This window comes from Halichondria panicea, chromosome 11, assembly GCF_963675165.1.
Source record: "Halichondria panicea chromosome 11, odHalPani1.1, whole genome shotgun sequence".
NCBI lineage: Eukaryota > Metazoa > Porifera > Demospongiae > Suberitida > Halichondriidae > Halichondria > Halichondria panicea.
Genome location: NC_087387.1, coordinates 3,669,598 through 3,691,620, shown reverse-complemented (window position 1 = coordinate 3,691,620; position 22,023 = coordinate 3,669,598). Strand labels below are relative to the sequence as shown.

At 40.1% G+C, this 22,023-nt stretch overlaps 1 protein-coding gene across 1 annotated transcript; it reads left to right on the top strand.

The window, feature by feature from the left end:
* Window positions 1-317: 317 nt before the first annotated feature.
* Window positions 318-21,562, top strand: LOC135343667 (uncharacterized; the record flags this gene model as incomplete). Its single annotated transcript, XM_064540637.1, is given in 12 exon segments — window positions 318-633; window positions 5,287-6,498; window positions 7,315-7,486; window positions 7,981-8,453; window positions 8,510-8,567; window positions 8,649-8,673; window positions 9,181-9,241; window positions 10,536-10,690; window positions 12,952-13,162; window positions 15,800-15,969; window positions 20,658-21,151; window positions 21,335-21,562. Coding segments are annotated over 11 exon segments (3,259 nt in total), but the record flags the coding sequence as incomplete, so codon positions are not given.
* Window positions 21,563-22,023: the final 461 nt, after the last annotated feature.

Sequence of the window (22,023 nt, the reverse complement as noted above, 5' to 3'; positions counted from 1 at the left end):
AAGTGATTAATTGTCACAATAATCAATAATAAATGCATGATAAACCTCCCTCCCTCAGTAGACTAGTGGTAAGGTGATTCCTAGCCTCGAGACCAGGCCGATTAAAATAGCCTGGATTCGAGGCTATAATTATAGGTGATTCCCAAACCATAAACAAGACATTGATCAGATTACCAATTCAAAATAAAAATATTAGCTCCATGAGATAGGTAGGTCTAGTGGGCTCATGTAATAATTACAATGACATCATTGCATTCCTCTTAGTGCTTTCACTTTCTTCTAAAGACTAGATGCACCACTTTCTAGATAGATCTAGATCTACACCAGCACTTTTATCATAGATACTGTCTATGCTTTTATACATGAGCCAACTAACTACCGGCCTGTATTGCCTAGCCTCGATTCCAGGCCGCGAAGAGGTAGACTAGCAAGCCGTCACTGTTGCAGCGAACAGTGACGGCTTGGCTTGCGAGTCTAGCGAAGAGGATTCTCTTCGCGGCCTGGACTCGAGGCTAGTATCGCGGCGAGTCTAAGTCTAGTCATCAGTCATCACTGTGACAACAGAAATCGAAAAAGAATGCTAAAAATAATTGGTCCGAGATCCTGTATGTGAGAGTCTATGAAGTTTGCAAGGTAAGCCGTTGGAATATCCACTATAATTATACACATTAATAAATTATTTATAAATTATAATTATAAAAAAATACGTTCTGCATCTCCTGTATAATTATACCAGTACATATCAGGAGTGGACTAAATGATTGTTTTAGCACACCATGGTTCCGGTTATACTGTATGATCTGAAATGAGTAGTACAAATTATGTATTACTAGAATGTTTTGCGAGCATCAAACATGCATATATACTTTGCAAGGGTTGATCAATTTGCAAAACATTACACACGACCCTTTGCCAGAACGCAATAGTTAGGGTCAATTTTTCTGCTGATTTGGCTTGTTCACAAAGGTTTTTCATCGGCAAAATATTCTAGTACAATAGAACCTCGATTTAGATCCGGCTTGGCAATTTTCTTTTTAGAAAATCGCCGTGTCCCTAAAATGAAATGCGCATGTGCATTGCAGCTGTTACTATAGAGACAGGCCTGCTTGTCTTCTGCGCATGTGGAACTGCTGTATCAATAAGTGGGTGGATCAAGGCGTGGTTTATCTATTCGATTATCAGTTAATCCGGCTTGCCTCTGGAACCAAGGTGTCCAGATAATCGAGGTTCTACTGTAATACGGTATACTGACACTTGTAGATCTATGTATTAGGCCACTCTGAGTTGGGAATTTAGTTTCAGCTCCTCGAAATTGATGGGTAGAGTTGTGTGGCAATCACATTAGAGAGCAATCAATTTTCTAGCGACACTCTTTTCCAGGTGCTTGTTTGGAGAGACACTAAGAGCTTCAATTTTTTGTATTCACAATGATCAGGTATTGCCCACTATTAGAATTAATCTGGTCACTTTACTCGTGCACAGCACAGCTCAAAGTCAGTGGTTCGAACATTCAATCATCGACGTTTGCTATTACCGACTAGACTAGCTGTCGCAAAGTTTCTTATGACTTTCTAGAGACTTGTGGTACCCACCATGCTTCAGAAGTGTACAACAAAGGCAAAAGACCCCTTGCTAGGGGAATAGTGTTGAGTTAGCATGATTTATGACGCAAAAAACGGATGCAATCCAATCAGCACTTTTCTTATTTTGCTGTAGCCGTAGTAAGGGGGGCTTTTTTACAGATTTTTTGCTTTTGTTTTATACACATATGAGCATCATATGAGGCATGGCAGGCACCACAACAGCAACGCAGTGTAGCGTTCTAGTGCAGAGCTATAACTGTTAGTATGGAGTATAGAAACACTCCATGGACAATTTTTGCTACAGTATGTACAATCTGAAAAGGCTGTGAGTTTTGGAATGCAATTACGTTATGCATGAGTGGATATTACTCGATAACAGACCACCAGTGGATGTGTTTATTCTCAACGCTTATATGCACATGTATAATAATTTAAGCGCGTGGGCGGTGGCACATGAGCATTTGTGACGTTTGCATTATTGTGGGAGCGTGAGATTCGTCACGCCCTGGGCAACTCTCAACAGTATAGTATAGAAGCTCTAACTTGCATTTCATTCATCACTGAGCAGCTAAAGCATTCTATGCATCGCACCGAGGCGTAATAATAGGCAGTCCTTGACCATCACTGTCAATACTAGGTCAGTAGTATAAACATATGCAGTTGTGTTACGGCTCAATTTGATCCTTAACATCATGCATGCCAGATATACATGTACATGTACATGTACATGCAATCATGTATTTGTACGCTGGTGCTTTATGCCTCGGTGAATGTGTCAAAGCTACACTGTACTAAGCTGTTGCTAATACACACAGCACATAATTTTTTTATATGCATTAATTTTACTGCATGCAGGCTAATCTGTAATCACAGAGAAACTCAAAGAGATTGATGACAAAATTAATGTACTGCTGCATGCATTAGAGCCTTACAGCTCTCTTCTCCCTCTTTCAGCTACTAATAGCTAGCGTTCTAGTGCAGAGCATGTAGCAACACTCCATGGACAAGTTTTGCTACAAACTTTTGAAAAGGCTGCATGTACCGGTAATGGCATTCCAAGTAAGCAAAACTATATTAAAAACCATTATTTTTCAATCCACGAGTTTAATCCAACATGGTTAGAAGCCATAGAAAACTCTTACTTGCACTTCATTGATCCTTGAGCAGCTGTAGCAGTCTACACAGACAGACACACATACACAAACACACTACCGTATACCGTATAATTATGGGCAATTCCGTGTAGGTCAGAATTTAAAAATCTTAGTATAAAAAAGAAATCATTTCGAAGCTGAATGCATGTAGTTTTTCAATTAGTTTTTGTTGTCTAGGCTACAGCGTGATTTGTGGTTAAGATTACAAGGGTGACTGTAGATACCAAGCATTAGCCCAATTATTGGTTGATTGATAAAAATGGTCTATCTATTACCTTTCCGATTAAAATTAGTTTTTGTTGGATAATTTTTTGCAACTAGGAATCAGCGGAATTTTTTTTCAGCTGGTACTTTTCGCTTCCCTGTGTATGTTTACCGTATATCTTCTAATTTATCGGTAATTACCCCGGACACTCTTTTGGGCAATTTTCGTTGTTCTAATACAACGGACACTCCAGTATTTTAATATTTACTAAATATCCGGACAATACCTTGAAAAATTGAGTTACCATTCATAGACGGCAAGTAAGACTTAGAGTGCTGCAGTTTAGCTTTGAGTAGCTAGTTTTAGATAGTTAGTGCAACTATTCAGTCGTACCCTGTTCTATTAAACTTAGCTAGCTCGCATGCAGCTGCTTGCTTGTTCTAATTATTCAGGACACTTCGCATGCTCTATAAAAAATCTGTTCCAATTATACCCGGACAATTTCCAAAATAATTATTTTTTGCTGTCCGATAAATTAGAAGATAATATACGCTATACGATTTCATGGTCTTGTACGTTCATCACAGAAATTAACATCTTTTTTAATTAAGGAGAGTTTGGTTGATTTATAGAAACTGTTGTTTTGTTTTATCTTTTACCTTTATAATACTGTAGGTATTTATTCCAACATTAAATTTGAAGCCACTCTCATCGGTTTTGGCTTTAGTTTTTGGTTTTGATTTTGAGAAATGTTGTGACGGACGTACACCAACACTACTGTACGTCCGTCATGTACGTCCGTCACAGTCAATACTTTCTGCTTTTAAATGCACTCTTAAAGATAAACAAGGGAATATTTCTTGCTAAATAACCTCTAAGACATTGTTTGGTTATGTACATGTACATTGAATATCAGCTTGTACGTATGGTGTGTCGCTTATAATTATTTTTGCCCAGCTGCGTACCATTCTCGTGCAAGTAAGCTGCAAGTATACAAGCTCAGATTTGTTGGGGTAAAGCAAGTTTTAGCTGTGTCTAGTTGCAAAGAAATGCATACCAAAAGAAAAAGTGTATACTTGCTATTGGTTTTTTAGCGGTATATTGATTTAAATGATGAAATTTCAGATCTGTGTACATCCGTCACGAGGAAAGTAGCCAATTTAAAGAAAATGCTAGTTTAAGCTAAGTTTTAGAAAGCACTATAAAATTATGCTTTCATTATCCTAAAACTAGTTTGAAGCAAATTAACTAGCACACTTCAGGCTTTTAAAAGATTTATACAGGATATTATAAGACATATCAATCCGCTGAAAGCAGCTGGTAGTCACAGACAGTTTGGTTTTGATGATATTTTCCAAATAATTTATCAGCATAAACATGTTTTCATTATCCTAAGGCTAGTTACACCTACAACACACCAAAAACGCAAAAAAAATTATGCAGTTGAATTTACTGAGTGATTCTACTGACTGACGACACCTATACTTAAGCATGATGGTGTTTCAGTACTGAATTGTACGTCCGTCACCACGGAATTTCCCATAATTATAGCGAGTATTTCGAGGGTATAAACTTTCTCGTGGAAATGCCGTTAGAAAGGTTTTTAATGTTCGTGGAATAGTGCCTTTTTGCAGCATGCATGCTATTAAATTCGCGGTTATAAATTTTATGTTTGCGGTACATGCCTAATCCGCGAAAACCACGAACATTTATACCCTCGAAATATACTCGCTATACGGTACCAACCTCGCTTGCTCGTGCGCACCGAGGCATAATAATTAGTTGTTCTGTTTTTAGTGGCTGGAATTACAATGCATCGAAACCATGCATACATGTATATGCGGGAAGCAAATTTCCAACAGGAACCACAAATGCCTTAGTGAGCGTGTCCCTATATAAAAGCCATGATTTGAAGTATTGGGCTCAGGTTATGCCATAATTATATTGCCATAATATTGGCACTGCGTCAGAGGTCAAAAGGCAACAAGTGAGCAAAATTATAATCTTATGATTTATAGCTGCAAGCAATTAAAACACTATAGAAAATGGTTTGAATGCTGCATCTTCATCAGGGTTCTATCTAGTGGGGGGGCAGGGGGGAAGCTTCCCCCCCAAACTCTCTATTTGTGCACCTCAAATTTTTAAGTAAAAGACCTTATTTGGCTCAAATTGCGTCTCTGGCCATCTAGAATAAAAAATTTTCCGGGGGAGGACCCCTGAACCCCCCTTTCAGCCTACGGCTTGTGCTTTGCACTCGCCGTAGGCTTCCCCCCACAAAATATCTTCCCCCCCAAAATATTTCTTCTAGATAGAACCCTGTTCATGCACTGTATATTGTTGGCAGATGTCCTCAAAACGTAAAGGGAAAAGGTTTCAGAAACATGCCAAACAAAGAACTGTGCTTCCTGATAGCAAATCGAATGATGAAATTGCTCTCAGTCAGACAGATCCACTGCTAGATCCTGCTAGTCAAGCGTTGCTTGTCACTCAACAAGCTAAGAAGAAAAGACTGCAAGATGAAATCCAACTAGCACTTTCAAAAATACATAAACGTGTTGACTATACACTAAATGAATACGAGGGCATGCAGATAAAGTTGCAGTCTGACATGGATGCTTCCAACATAGAGGTTATTGAAGATCCCGCCTACTTGTATGAGTTGTTAGGGGATCCACGTCATCGATACAAATACCACCAGAAATTGATGGTTATTATTCTTGACTTGGAAGAAAAGTGTGACAATAGGGAACGTTTACTATCATCATTGTACAATTTCTTTTTGGAGAATCAGGCTGGAAGCTCTATGAGCAATCTGCATAAAGAAGACGACTTCGATTTTGATGATGTCACCTCTAGTCTAGAAAGTGCCATTGATACAGCTCAAAATGCTGCAGAACGATTAATGGTAATTAAGCAAGAAATGAGCAAGCTCATAGCAATTGTAGCAGCTTATCCTTACTCAAAAAAAGGAAGAAAGAACTTGGAGAAGGTGCTTATTAAAACGCAGGAGGATGTAGATAGCCTGTCAACTAGTCTTGAACAAGTACAGACCAAGCTTCAGGAGTCAAGTGGTCAAATTAAACAATTGCAATATCAGATTGAACTCAAAAGTCAGGAATGTGTAAAACTAAAATCAGACGCTGATGAAGTCCAATTTGCCAAAGACAAGATGTCAAATGAGCTAAAAGATGCACACAATGAAATCGAAATTCTTAAAGCTCAGCTGCAGGAATCAAAAACAGGGATTTCTGTCAACAACGAATCGTTCCTGAAAACTACTTTAATTGCAGCAGATAGGAATAGAATTAAAGAACTTGAAAATCAATTTGCTCAAGAGAAACTGTTTTATCAAGTTTTGCTCTGTGAGAAGGAAGAGTTAGAGAATGAACATCAAGAGGAGTTAAAATCACTGCATAATGACTTTGAAGCTGAAATGGGGGCAATCCATGGTAGCTATGAGGAGCAGCTCATGAGCCTGGTGGGAAAAAAGCTCTTTTCTCATGAAAAAGATAATGGTGTGAGAAATAGAGAAGCAAACATGTTTCCTGTGAGAAAGGTAAAATTGCTAGAGCTACAGTGTACATGTATATACTTACACATGTACATTGTACATGTACACTGTACATGTACATACTTAAACATGTACATGTACACTGTACATACTTATATACACATGTACATGTACACTGTACATACCGTATATGCTTGATCAGGAGCCGCGGCTACTAAATGTTTCATTTTGCTGGAAGAGGAGGCTACAATTCAAGAGGGGCCACTGTTCAAGAGCGGCGTTTATTAGCTCCAGATAATTTAGTTTGTCATCAAAAGTTGTTTTCACCTGCATAAACTTGAACTCTGCCATGAGAAAGTCTTTGTGAAGCACTAACAAGCTGCTACTCATAGCTACGTACATGTAGCTAGCTGCTAGTAATAATTTTTTTGGCTACCACGTGCAGAAATGCTAGAGTCAAAGTTCACTGAGGCTACTATTTGAGAGCGGCTACTAAATGTTTCATTTTGCTAGCAAGGGAGGCTACTATTTGAGTGCGGCCTTTATACAAGAGCGGCCTCTGATCGAGCATATACGGTACATACTTACATGTACACAAATGCATGCATGTTTATATTATTGTATAGCCGGTAATTTTCGTTGTTGTGTATGAACTGCCCAATTAAATATTCGTACAGCTCAGGATATAGTGACGTTTGAACCTATTGCGGTAGAATAATTTATTTTCGTATGATGGTCAATAATAATTTATTATTATACGAAAATAAAAAAATAACCTGCTTTACGGTATACTGCTGTGCTTGCTCAATATCATGCAGCTGTTAATTGCACTTGACTTTATTCTTCTCTCGCTACTCAAAGAGTGGTTTGTTCAGAGAGGAGCCAAAATATCCTTCTTCAATTGATCACAATACCAAGCCTACTGTCAATCCTTTAGACACTCCCACTAGTGAAAGTGATTTAGATCCATCCACTTCTCGTAGAAGAAGGTGGAGACGACTCTACTCTGTTCTCGGAAAACAGAGACTCGTAGGTGTGTTCCTAGAACATTTATTTTTGTCAGTGTACGACGGTCAGTCATGTATGTTATGGGGGAAATCTCTATCAGCATTATATTTATAATTATTGTCAGCTCTGTCTCTAGCTAGTTAGCTATAATAGCTCTGTGTATGTCTTTTTTTAATATGAATTTTTCTCTGATAAATTCAGGAAATTTCCGGGAAAAATAGCCAATAGTTTTGTGCATACGCAAGAAGTCAGTAGCAGTGTCCTTCTCTTCAGGGGAGGCCAGTGAAAGAGGCTACTATTATACATGTACATACATGGCTGTACCGTATGGCGGGTAATTTTCGTGTGGTAAAATATTCGTTATTTTCGTGGGCAAGCTGACCTCCACGAAACTCACATTTTCGAGTTGGAACGAAATTTTTACCCCACAAAAGTTACCCGCTATACGGTATTAAGGTGCTCTTGTTACAACATGTAGTACTGGCCTGTCATAATTATGTAATCTACATCTTGTTTCAGGAGATACTCACCATGAAGAAGATGCTCGTCATGAATTGGTGTCCAACAGTGTGGTTCTAGATGAATTAAAACAGGAATTCGAGTTTCAAAAGAAACAACACAATGTTGACGAGCTTACCCCCAAATACCATAAGACTAGTACTGCTTGGAAAACACAGTTGACGTTGAATGAGAACAAAGAGAATATGCTCATGCTAGCGGTAGAGAAGCTCACTACGACTGTGGCTCTTCTAGAAGAGGAAAAGCATACCTTAGAAGACCAAGTAACCATGTTAGAGGTTGAGAATGCTGAATTGATGATGACACATGCGAAGACACAGAGTGCACTAGAAACGCAGCAGTTTCTTGTGAATGAACAGGACAGTTCGTTTGCTAGAGGTGAAGATTCTGTTCTTGCACAATGGAGTGAGCCTGAGCTAGAAATAGAAGACACAATCAAATGTCCCCAGGCTGGAGCATCGCCAATGAACTATGTGAGTGTTTATTAACACTTGGTCAATAATTATTGTTCACTTCAAACACACAATAGGCAAGCACTTTGCATATGTGTGAAGTACAAGAGGGATTGCCCATGCAGCTATCTGAAGGTACGTATAGGAAGGGGGGTGATGTAACTTTTCTGTCATTATGAAAATCTACATTGTATACTCTTTGTTTAACTGCTACAGGACCCAGCCCCTCTCCAACAAATAGGTCAGTGGTAATGAATACTCTACCCAAGGTTAATTTACTACAGAAATTGAGGTCACTGAAGTGTACCGAGGTTATATACACATGTACATGTACATAGTCAATAAAAATATGGTCAGGGAAGTTCTGTGGTCAATTATTGCTTCATTAAAGTTTTTGTACTGGTAAATATTGTGACGAATTGACTTACATGTAGATATAATTATTGTACGTCATACAGTATGGCTCTCCCTCGTAAATCCTAGTATAGCAAATTTTGGGGGCATGCATATACACATGTACATGACATGCATGTATGCCATTAGATGTTACATGGAAAGTGCAAATTTTTAACGGATAGGAGATTATCGACGCATTTATATAAAAATTATATAGACTGATAAATAGTTATGGTATAATGTAATTTTGTAAACTACACGTGTATCTACTGTATGACAAAGTTATGGCAGCATTAAGAGAGCCATTCTCAATGTAGATAGACTTTAATCTCCTCCATACATTTCTCTATAGTGCTGTTGGACCCAACATTTCAACTTTGATTCCGCCCAGTCTGCCACAACAGTCACATGAGGTTTGCGTGTACATACTTTTATACCCATTTTCTTTTTCAATTTGTTGCATTTTGAGTGGGCAGATCAAAGGAAACACTGTGCCAATATCTGCCATATGGCACAGGTCAAGCCTTGAACTGTGCCACTATCTAGATACTGGCATAGTATGGCTGAAGTTACCTAAAGCCTACCATCCACCCAGTAACCTGATAATATAACACTGTTAAACAGATTCAGTGGTAGGCAGAAAACGTTTTTCATGCGTCTGGTGCATTCCACAGCCACCACAAGTAGTTGAAACTAGTTGTCCTATAAAAGGAGTGATGTGTACACGGAAAGGAATGCACAAGGCAAATCAGTTGTTACACAGCTCACTCATGCGCGCACATGGGATATATTGGCTCAGTATTGCCTTTTCCCTCGAGGCCTGCGGCCCTCCGGGGCTAAGTCACTATGAGCCAATATATCCCATGTGGCACTGTGCATGTGTCACAACTATAACATAATTATAATTGAGACGAGATTGATTTTCCATTACACGTACGCTATTACTGGTAAAGCACTCGACTCAAAATCTGAAGGTTGAGAGTTCGAGTCCCATCAGTAGCAGAAACATTTTCTAAGGAGTTTACTCAGCTTTGCCCTGAAAAAATGAGTAGGTGTTCATCACTGTAGTGGACAATAAGTGTTATATACCCACTTCAATGAAAATTACTTGCTACCTAAGCTAGATCTATCTTACCTTGGATACAACTAGCTAACAGTCTCAAAAACTATTGAAAACGAGCAAAAATCTTGTGCGTAAAGCTTGTAGCCAGTGCTATAGCTTCTAGCTCTACGCACTAACTTGTCAACGTCCAAGCAGTGAGCCCCACCCTTCCTCCAGCCTTCCTGGTGTTTAGCGAGCCCCACCCATCTGTCCTGCCCTTGTCAACAAGTGTCTAGCTTCTCTTTCGCTGTGTATCTACAGTATAAAATCAGTGCTCCCTCAAGGCAAGGGAGTTTATGTGAGGAATGTGCTCCAGGGCTGGGGTTATGGTAGTTAAACCCCACCCAGTTGCTATGATACAGACCCCAAGTGGGGAATATAATTATTTTAAATCACGACAACCTTTGCCAAAGTATGCCTCGATTGAGGTTATGTAACCTTGCAATAAGACACGGAAGGAAATTGTATGACTTTCATTACGCTCTTGTAACTTAAATAGGTCTACTGTGATATATTACTACATGCATGTATAATTATTAGTCACTGGCAAAATGCACATGTACATGTACACTGTATTACGACCATGCACTCTCTGATTACTTCAGCTGACCCATGATCACCCTGTAATGATAGAGTGGTTCAAGTTGTGTGAAGCTGTGAGGGTATTCCGTGACTCCATGATCGGTGTTCTTTGTCTGAGTGGGCGATTCTATTCTGTGGCTGATGACCTTCTGGGTATTAGCCTGTATTCCATTGACAAGTATGTATGTATGTACAAGTATGAGACTTCAGTGTTGTGTGTTGTTCACTTCTGAAAATTACAATAGTATGCGTGGCTTATGATTACGTTGAGCCGTGGGTACCGTTATAGTAGTCGGTCAGTGTGTTTGTGTGTGTTTATCTGTTCAGTCTGCATGCTCACCTAGATGACTAAGTGCTGCTTGGATAGCCTTGTTAAATACCTTATTGGGGCAGATTTTTACTAAGGCTTCGCGAGCAAAAGCTGAGAAGCCTGAACTTACATTATACGTTCGCTATAGAGGTAGCTAGTTATATTAATTTGCTGACTTTGCTGTCATTCTACATATAGTACCAATGTGTCTGTGCAGTACTACAATGCCGTTATCACCTGTCATGAATTTCAGCAAGCCTCTAGTTTAAAGTTTAGCGGTCATTATAAATTTTACGAAGTACAGTGTGCGTTCATCTGCATATCGTTCCTTGCAACGTTTCGTTCATGCTTCAGTTCTTGCTAAGTCTACTGCATATACCGGTACACTCAGTTGTGTCTATGAGTATCCAGATGCACTCTACATCAGCTGGCTATAGTTCACCCAGCATGCTGTCAAACTGCTGAGCTTTTTTGTAGCAAAACATTTGCACGTTAAATGGGCATATCATTCTACATGTACGTGCATATTATTTTTACGTTTTAATTATACAGTACAAACGCACTACTCACATACTATTATTAACCGCTAATTTTATTGCCCCTGATACAGTAGTTGCTGCTAACTGGTTTCCTTATACATGTACAAATGTATGCTGCTTTAGTTGTACAACACTCTACATGCATGACTATTGTATAGGTTTATCAGCCGCCTAAGGTTTAGTACTTCAGAATTACTCCCTAAAATTGCTAGAAGCTAGGCCATACATGTACAAGTAATAAGTTATTACTCATAAGAGGATGGCATGATAACCTACTTTTTGCTGGTTGTGTAATAATTTTAAGGATCATTACCTAATACCAATCAGATTGTAGGATTCTACCCGACTGCATTGGGATTCGCCACACATCAATGCACTCCAGCATGCTAATAGGATGGTGGGTGACGCTTTAGGTTGAACAGTCTGCATCCTGGGTAATACTAGCCTCTAGACTCGCAAGCCACTCCCTTTTCTCTAATTGGACGGGGGCGGGAGAAAAGGGACTGGTGACTCTGGGCTACAGTTTGTGTCTCTACCAGAATTTGGGTAGAGATTATTCATTGATTTTTCCACGTGATCCAAAAATTGCGTGAGGTTAAGTAGAATTGCGTAGCCTGCAAAAGTGATCGCGGGCTACTTAGCTACAGTTTGAGAATGGATGGTAGTGCTAGAAAAGAGAAAATGATGGAGTAATAACGACATCAAGCATTCAGCTAGGATATAGTCATCTAAGACACCAGCAGAGATTAGCTTGTTTTAGTTTTATGTGATGAGAACTGGCAGCCGAAAGTCATTGGTTGCCTAAAGCTTTTAATAACCTGTACAATACAAGACAGATAATGGCAGAGGGCAGCAGTTGAATTGAGAGTAGTCAGACTTGTACAAGCTGTCTTAAATCGCTGCCACTCCTCGGTTCAAAGAAGGACTGCCAAGATTTCTACGTTCATCAGCTGTTCCATGCTAATCCACAAGTTGTGGCACAACAGACACTGGTACAAGGATCTATGATATCAAAAGGCTGGCTAGATAGATCTGTATACTAGTCTTCTGTGTGTCTTTAGCTTTTGACGCATCAGAATAAATTGGATAATTTGCACGTGACATTAATATTTAATAGCATTCCTGATTTACACAAGCTGTAGCCCAGAGTTACCAGTCCCTTTTCTCCCGCCCCCGTCCAATCAGAGAAAAGGGAGTGGCTTGCGAGTCTAACTAGCCTCGTGCATCCTGTAGTGGGTATTATACCAATATCATCCAGGTACATGTATGTTGACCACATCTGATATTACCCAGCCACGTACTGTATTTACATGTACAATAAAATCATTACGTCTGACCACTGTATATACCATACACCGTACATGCTTGAACAAATGCATGTACTTTATTGCTCATTGTGGTCAGAAATCAAAAGATTGTGCTACTGTTGTAAATACAGTACATGCCTGCGTGATTATCAATATCTCCAGGACTTGGTCAATATACATGTATATACCTGGATGATATTGATAGATATTACCCAGGGTGCAACGGATTCAACTTAAAAAGTACCACCCATGCACCACCTTATTAATGCTTGTACCCTCATAGATCTCAGGATGTTCATGGTGAAGCCATAGCTGCTAGAGTGTGCCTCTCCCTTCTCTTAAATCAACTCACCCTATCCCTGACGGATGTCCTCGCACAAATCACCAACGAATCACTGTCTCCTATTGATAGCGAAGAGGACTTGAGAGTGACAGTGAGAAAGAGGCTAAAAGATCAAGAGAACATGGGCTTCATTGAAACAGAGAAAAGCAAGGTGCACATTTTACAACTATAACACTGGGTGTCATTGCTCATGAGCACATGTACATGTAACAACACCACAACCAAGAGTCCATAATAAAAAGAGAGAGTATCGAATGGAAAGTAATATCTGACTTCCTGAACCAATCCGAGTGCCCGGAGCCCCGCAATAATGTTATTACCAAATTGTCATTAAGTGATCGTGCTTTTCAGACAGGAATTCATGCTACTTTCCGAATATGTACCGTATAGCGCGACATTTTCAAGGCACTTATATTTCGTGGAATGGCCTCTAAAAGCATTTCGTTGCACAATGTTTGTGGGATGACTGCTTACCGGAAGCCACGCCTTTAATCTTTGCACGTTATAGCAGATAATCCTATTAAAGAACATGTTCGTGTTCATGTAGGATTACTAACCCACGAAGACAATGAAAATTAAGCCCCTCGAACATTTCGCGCTATACAGTACATCGATCTGCTGCAAAGTACTATAATGCTTCATTCGTTAATATACTTTCTCTTTTAATGAACTCTTGCTAGAATGTAACTGCAGAGGTACACGATAAAAACATTTGGTGTGTGTCTGTTCAGAGGAGATTGGAGAATGGACAGTATTATGTGCAGAGTATTGCCAAGAATGCAAAAGTTCTCCACCAAGTATAGCTTCTTCACAGGCCTCCTCTTGAGTAGAAAGCCTGTTACTGACTGTTTGTGCATGCGCAATATTTTCCCGTAAACTTACCGTAAAAATTCTATTTTTGTCCTGAATGAATAAATTATACAGACAAACAATGTGAACATGATGATGCTCAGTGGAGGCTGAGCATTCACCCCGTGTGTTGACATAACAGACACAATAGTAATGATTTTAACGATAATCTACATAGTATGATAGAAAATACTGTTTTTTTTCTGCCTTTGAAGATCACTTTTCAACCACTGTCTCATTAGCAGGTAAAACAGTCCATAAAAGTGTCTAGTTCGCTCAAACACCTCATTTTTGTGTCCACACACCAATCGTTCCCGCTCTGCATGTGCACGCACGCACTGGGTAATTATTTTCATACACAGACCTACAGAACAGAAAAAGGAGAGGCTGCAAAGGATGCTAGTTCTAGTGCAGAGCTAACTAGTCTACTAAGAAGAGTATGCGTAGCAACACTTCATGGACAAGTTTTGCTACGCACTCTCCTGAAAAGGCTGCGATGGCATTTCAGAAAGCAAAACTAGGCATAACTCAAGAATCAAGCATTATTTGCAATCCACGAATGAAAACATGAGTAGAGGCCTATAGAACTCTTACTTGCACTTTATTGATCCTTGAGAAGCTGTAGCAGTCTACACACACACACACTGCGAAGGAGGCTACACTAGAACACTAACTAAAAGAGTGAGAAGAGAGCTGCAAGGCTCTAGCTGATGCAGCAGCCATTAATTTTAGACTTTTGGCATCCTTTTTAGAAACAATCAATGGTTGACCATTTCCCACGCTTTGTGTGTCCCTATGATTCTGCCTGCACGCAGCAAAATTAATGTATCATGCATTGATCATGCATTGATAAATCATGTGTGCATGTACATGCATCAGCAATACACATGCATGCACATGTACATTGTAGCTAGTAGCTTTATGTTATGTAGGTATGGCACATCCACCGAGGTATCAGCACCCGCGGTGCTTTCATTATAGCATAGCAGGCTAAGGGTAGCTATCAGCATGCTATCATGCAGATATAAAGGGGGGCTAGAAACCTTAAATTGAACTTCTATCTGCTTTCATCAATCCACTGTTTGTTGTGACGTCATTAAACTTACCATTTACATTGTACGTTATTATCCGCGTAGCCCCCAGATACCGGGATATAAAGTTAGTGCATGCACATACTATAGGCCCTCTTCCTTCGAAGTGAAGTGGGCATGGGGAGGCTACACCAAATATAGTCACACTGTGACTAGTACCGTAATCGTTCTAATTATAGCGCCAACACATTTTTTAATCTGGAATTTGGAGTCATCATAACTATAGATATAGAATGGGGCAATTCTTACCAAAAGAGCGAATTTGGAACTGTTGAATATAATTATAGGCATGGTTTAACAATTAGACTTCAACTCAGCTCAAAGAACTGCATGGCCAGCTCTCAGTCTCCAGATCTATCTGTAGTCTTACCAGTGTTTCATTTAAAAGTTTAGGGGGAAGGTTTACGCACGCCGCAAAATGTTTGGTCACTCCCACATTTGTTGACCACACCACCTATTACATGCTAGTGCATCACAGTAGATCTAGTTACATATGGGGGGGGGGGAAGATGAGCATTTTGGGAGGGAAGGTTCACCTTAGCCCCCCTATCTATATAGAGACAGTGAGCAGATAAAGTTGCACTGACTTGCAGAGTTGCCCATCTAGGCAAGTGCATCGTTTGCTTCTTTATTGCCGTATAGCGCCTCCGGGGAGAGCCCAACCCACATCCATTACATACCTATTTAACATAATAATGGGCCAGAATCAGGTAGCTAGCATGATTATTCGCCTCGCTTCCCGCTCGGCAATTATCTGATTGTGGTTTTGCTGTTTGGCAATTTTCCGTTGCAAGTTTACTGCAATCCACTGTAATAATTATGCATGCCATACTGTAAATACACCACAGGATAGAACATCAAGCCAGCCTATTAAAGTGAACAATCTGAAAGCAGAGCTTGTTTCTCTCAGACGATCTATGGCTTTCTCACAAACTGACAAGGACAGTGCGATCATGTTCACCAGACTGGACTCAGATAGGAACAAACACATTCTCAAGGCGGCTGTGGAACAGAGCAAGTATGTCAACAAAGAATGTGTTATTGGATGTTATGTAGATGCATGGTGGTGTAATTCAGAATGCCTTGTAGATAGCCACTCTGACAATTGCACTGGTAGCACGTACCCGACAGAGTTTGTACAGGTCTGGTTGCATCCTCCATTATCCTCAGCATGTATATCGTTTTAGTTTTACTCGTTACAAGGCTTCTGGTGTTCATAGATTATTTCTACGAGGGATACAGTAAAGCTGACTTTGTCTGTTCCAGCTGTAACTGCTCAACGGTTACAATGCGACGAAAACTAGCAGCTTCTATAGGCTTCTAGCCACATTCTCTTGGATTGGATTAGCACAAACTTCCTATTCAACTTATGAGTTAGCCTTGAGCTGTTTGTTAGCTACAAGAGTCAGGAAAGAGCTGCAAAGCTGTGTGCACTGTACTAGCTGCCAGAAGCAGCCCTTGGTGAACTGATCCACCTCATTGCAGATCCACCCCATTATTAGTGACAGGAAATGCAAAATATTGTACATACATTGTATTTATAATACAACTTCTACATTGTAGATCTACGGTATGTGCTGTATATAGGGCTGTCCCAATTATTAAATTAGGTAGAGTCAGAGGTTTAAAAGGTCATAGAGGTCAATAATATCATGTAAGTGCACATGTCAGTTTTATATGGCTGCAATGTCAATTATTGTAGTCTGGGGGCCAGACCTTTTCTCAGAGGGGGGATTAGTTGGGCGTGACCCCACCCTGGACGCGAACGTTCGCGTCCAGGGTGGGGCCACACCCAACTTAGGGGGATGGGGAAGAGAGAAGAGCTGATGAATAATTGGGACAGCCCTAGCCGTATATGCTTGATCAGAGGCCGCTCTCAAATAGTAGCCTCTTTTGCTAACAAAATGGTAGCCGCTCACAAATAGTAGCCTCAATGAATGGCAGCCATATTAATACCTATAGCAGCTAGCTACATGTACATGTCAGGGTGTCATACAGGATTTTGAAGTAGAGGGAGGAAATGAGAAAAGTAACCAGAAAATGTTGCTAAAAAAAGATCAACTGTTATTTCAATACCCAGCTATGGACACTCAGTCATAATTGAAGGGGGGGATATCCCCCCTTTCCCTCTGTATGACACCCTGCATGTACGTAGCTACTATATAGGTACAGGTAGCAGCTTGTTAGTGCTTCACAAAGATTTTCTCATGACAAAGTTCGAGTTTATGCAGGTGAAAAGAACCTCTGATGACTAACTAAAGGTAGGTTGTTGAATGGCTGGAGCTAATAAACGCCGCTCTTGAACAATGACCACTCTCGAATTGTAGCCTCCTCTGCCAACAAAATAGTAGCCGCGGCCTCTGATCAAGCATATACCCAAACTCGAACTCTGCCATGAGAAAGTCTTTCTAACAAGCTGCTACCTAGCTAGCTAACTACATGTAATACCTCTTTTTGAGCAAAAGCGAGAGGCATTAGGACAGCGCAGCTTGCAGCACTTGTTCTTTGCATTGATACTTGAAAACTAACTTTACTCCCAAGGTACAGCTCTATTTCAAAGTAAAATAGCAAGTGAACTTTTAACCTCAGGGAAACACCTAAACCACAGCCTAGCTACTAACTATTAGCCTCGAATACAGGCCGCTCATTGAATAATGGATGAGAGACCTAAAGGTCTCTATCCCCAAAAGTGAGTTTACTCGCCGCTGGCAAGACTCCATCGAAACACAATTGAACATGTCTAGAATTTCAAAGCATAGCCACTCCATTTCTTATCGATCTCACACTGAACTATGTTCGTTAATTGGCTCTGGTCCCATTCTCACAGGAACTCTTCCACCACTGACTATTACACATAGAGCCCTTCTATGCACTCAGCATCACCGTCTTCAGAACTACCATTTTCTTTAATACATACACATCACTAGAGTAGCGCGTCAAGTCTGTTGTTTTGCCTTCCTCCTTGTACAGGAATTTCCGTATAATTTATTATAACAACTGTGCGGTGCTATCAGCCATTTGATTAATCCAGGGTAATCTGTCCCACTAATTTGTGGACCTGCAAGTAGACAACAGAGACAGTTTTAGGTAGTATATAGCAAGCATACACATGGCTATATGCTCTGACAGCTTACCTCGATGATACAACTATATATATTGTACTTTATTAGCTGGAGGATACACTTCAGGTGTCATATCCTCATTATGTCCTGAGACATAGCCGCACAAGGGATACAGTAAAGCTGACTTTGTGTCTGTCTGTCCCCTACTATCTATGTGGTCTGTCTGTGTGTCTGTTCCAGCTGTAACTGCTCAACGGTTGCAATACTAACAGCTTCTAGCCACCTTCTCTTGGATTCTGATTCGTAGATTAGCAAACTAAAGCTTCTGTCTCGAGTCATGGCTAGTTTTACTCACAGTGCATGAAGGCTGTTGCAGTTTCTTCAGAATCTTTTATAGCATCATCTGTTCGCACAAACTTTCCATGTTAGCCATGCACTAAAGCGCTAGCTGTCAAAATCAAGAAAGAGTTGCAAAGCTGCATGCCTACACTGTACAGTAAATTACCAAAGATCGGCCGTTACTAGGAATACGCAACTACGGACTCTTTTGCCTTTTAAAATGTAACCTTTTCTTAGCTTTATCTATGCTGTAAGTTTGATCAGTTTAACTAACTGCTGTTACGTTACGTTATGAGCGATAGTAGTAGAGTGACTACCAATAATTATTTGAATTTCATTGAAAGCACTGTAAAATTGTTGGGCACTGCCCCTTTGGTACAAAATGCAGAACTCAGCTAACTAACTAGCTGTGCTTTACTTTACTTGTACATCTATGTTAGTCCTTGCAGCTAGCTTTGCTAAGCTATTCATTGAGTCCGTAGTTGTCCTTAAAAACGCTGATAGCATTATACATCGTCCCCGATCTTTTGCTGCCAGAATGCCTTGAGAACCTCATTGCAGATCCACCACCTTTTTTAATTATTCATTGATAGGAAATGCAAGTACTATTAAAACTTACATGTTTCTATCGTTGAAGAGATCATTCATCAAGCCATCAGATAGACGTCTGTTTCTCCTCTTCTATAATGACTGTTGTATGGATTCATTGTCAACAACAACATAACATTAATAATTAAATGATTCTAACAAAGCAAACTAAGTACTGCAATCCAATTTCCGCCAAACCACACCCAAAACGTCATATCCAGCTGTAATAATTGTATTGTTTGGGGCAGCCAGTACTGGCCATCATACGGAATAGCGAGTGACCGCATTTTTGTGCAGTAAACATCTAGCTAGCAATCCGTGTCAAACCAAATGGCCGGTACCGTATTACTATTACTGACCCTTTGCGATCTCGCGTTCTGGCAAGGATCGTGTGTAATTACTTAGGTTTTGCGGATTTTATTGTTGCAAATTGATCAACCCTCGCAAAGTTCGCAAATGTTTGATGGTCGCAAAACATTGTAGTAATACGGTATATCGAGGTGGCTGTAAAACATCTAGCTAGCATGCAATCCGTGCCAAACCAAATGGCCGGTATATCGAAGTGGCTGTACTTCAGAGAGACGCAATAGCGAGAGTCTACTGTATTTTATTTGTCATTAGCCGTGACCTTGGACCTCCTCTGATTACAGATTGGCCTGCATGCAGCAAAATTAATGCAAAAATGTTCTCTATGTGCATTATATTAGTTATTGCCCAGCACGAGTGCAACATGCACTATATTGCACTGGATGACATAATGCCTGAGGGCCGCAGCGAGGGCGCCTGCAATAACTAACTTGTTGCCCAATGACGTCAAACTCTTCTGATTGGTCAAATTTTCCCTATAACTTGTAATAAAAGACATGTGTTTTGAGTGGAATTTTAGTGAATTCATTAGTTGTGACAGGCTCTGGGAAAACAGACCAATTAGAGCAGATATTGGTATTGCAATAGCCAGATTTATGGACTGCAGTGTATAATCTCATACAATTTTGTTCTTGGCTTATAGTTATCTACCGTCTTTCTACTACCTCTCTGTTCCACCAAAGCGCCTTGTCTAAGCAGCCACCATTACCTTACTTTTCCCAATTTAGCAATCTTTGAGTGGGCGTTTCTCAATACTGCTGTTTTACAAGTTTCCAACGCGCATAACTCAGGCATGGAACGAGGTATGTGCACACTAAGCATATCACAATGCGTAGGCAATTCTTTGCTCTATCATCTGGTATATAGATCGCATAGCTTGCGCCAATTGGTCTGTTTTTCCAGAGCCTGTCACAGTTTTGCTGAATTTCATAATAAATTTTTAGGTTTTCTTCCCACAACAACAACTAATGGAAAAGGTATAATTAGTAGCCTAGAAATAAGTTATTGGGTGAATGGTGGGGCATAACTCCTAAAAGTAAATTTCTTTCTCAAAATCTACTGCATTTACACACATTGCAAGTGCAATATATGCATGGTTGCTATGGTACTGATGCAACATTACATGCCATATACGGAGCACTGGATTGCTTTGATCTCCCCACTCACTGAGCAACAATTATCAATTAATAGCTACAGTAGTAGCTTTATGTGTTATGTAGCTTTGACACGTCTACCAAGGCATCAGCACCGGTCGTGCTTTCATTGTACATGTACATGTAATAATAAACAAAGTAGTCATAAGTCCTAAGTCGATGTAATAAACTTATTTTTTCCTCTCTTTCATTCTCAGAATTTCCAGCTCTACTTACAATAAAGTTGTTAAAGCAATGAAAGATTTCCTCTCCATAGCTGATCAACGCATGGCAAACCTAACTTCACATGTTGCTAGTCTATCTCATGTAAAGCGGTTGGTGAACGATGTAGAACGTAGCTATGAGTCGAAGCCAACAGCATCTAACATTTTAGATGGACTTAGTGACCTACAACAAAGAAGGAAATTGAAATTTAGCATTAAGATGGACCACCTTGCACTGAAGCGACTTGATCTTGCTTATATGCTCTCACGCACGCTACAGCACATTGAAAAATATGCCAGAGTGTCTCTGATAAAACCCATCTTCTCGAAATTAGCTGGCTTAGAGGCACAGTCAATGATATTTCCGATGTCACGTCCCTTGCCGATAAAAAAGACACATATTCAATCAGAAAATAGCATGCCCTTTCCATCAACGAGGCTAATAAACAGACTGCTTCAGTCAAGGCAGGACAAAAAGAACAGTGAAAGTGAGCAGTATGTACACAAACAATTAATACACCTTACAAATGTAGATACCTTGAAATTCAGGACATGCGTACCCCATAGTACTTTCATATTTTATGTGACATGTAGCTCTTCATTGTAGTATTAATTTGTTGAATGCTGTGCATGTGTGCACATTTCACTTTTCAACCCTATATCTTGAATAGGTGGTACAAGGAAGCATTCTATTCCTATGAGGAAACGGCAGACTCATCATACCCCTCCCACTGCACGCACTCCCGTAAGTAGTGATGTTGAATGGTCAATGGAGAGCATATACCCACCACTCCTAACGGCTCGAGAATCTCTGGTGCAGCATTTCAGCCCAATCCACGTGCAACCACGAAATGTGGAAATTAATATCGGGATAGAAAGGCACCAACAATCCTCGTTGGGTAAGCTCTGTTCTTATTGATGTGCTTGATTGATTAAGCATTATGTTGCTCCAGTGCAATGTTCTCCATGTTGCACTCGATAACTATAGTACATGTATAGCGAGTGCCAGCAATGCCAAGTGCTATTTAAATTACCTTGCCAGTGCTATTATTGCACGAGTAACGTACTGCTAATCGTCATGATACAATTTTAACCTGCATGTGCATGGCCGTTATCTTACTGTGTAAGTACAGCTCTTAACTGCGTGCAATTACAGGTCCGGATGTGATAATAGTAGCAGTCAATATAAAGTACCTGTTTCGTTTATGTAGTACGTCAGTAGTACGTTTCCGTTTTGACACCATACAGATCAAGACATGCAGTTGCCCTTAATGTGAGTAGGCTCTTCAACCAACTGAGTAAGGTTATGGTCCTAGCGTTGCAATTTACCGTACTGTGCACGTTGCAAGTATGTTTTTGG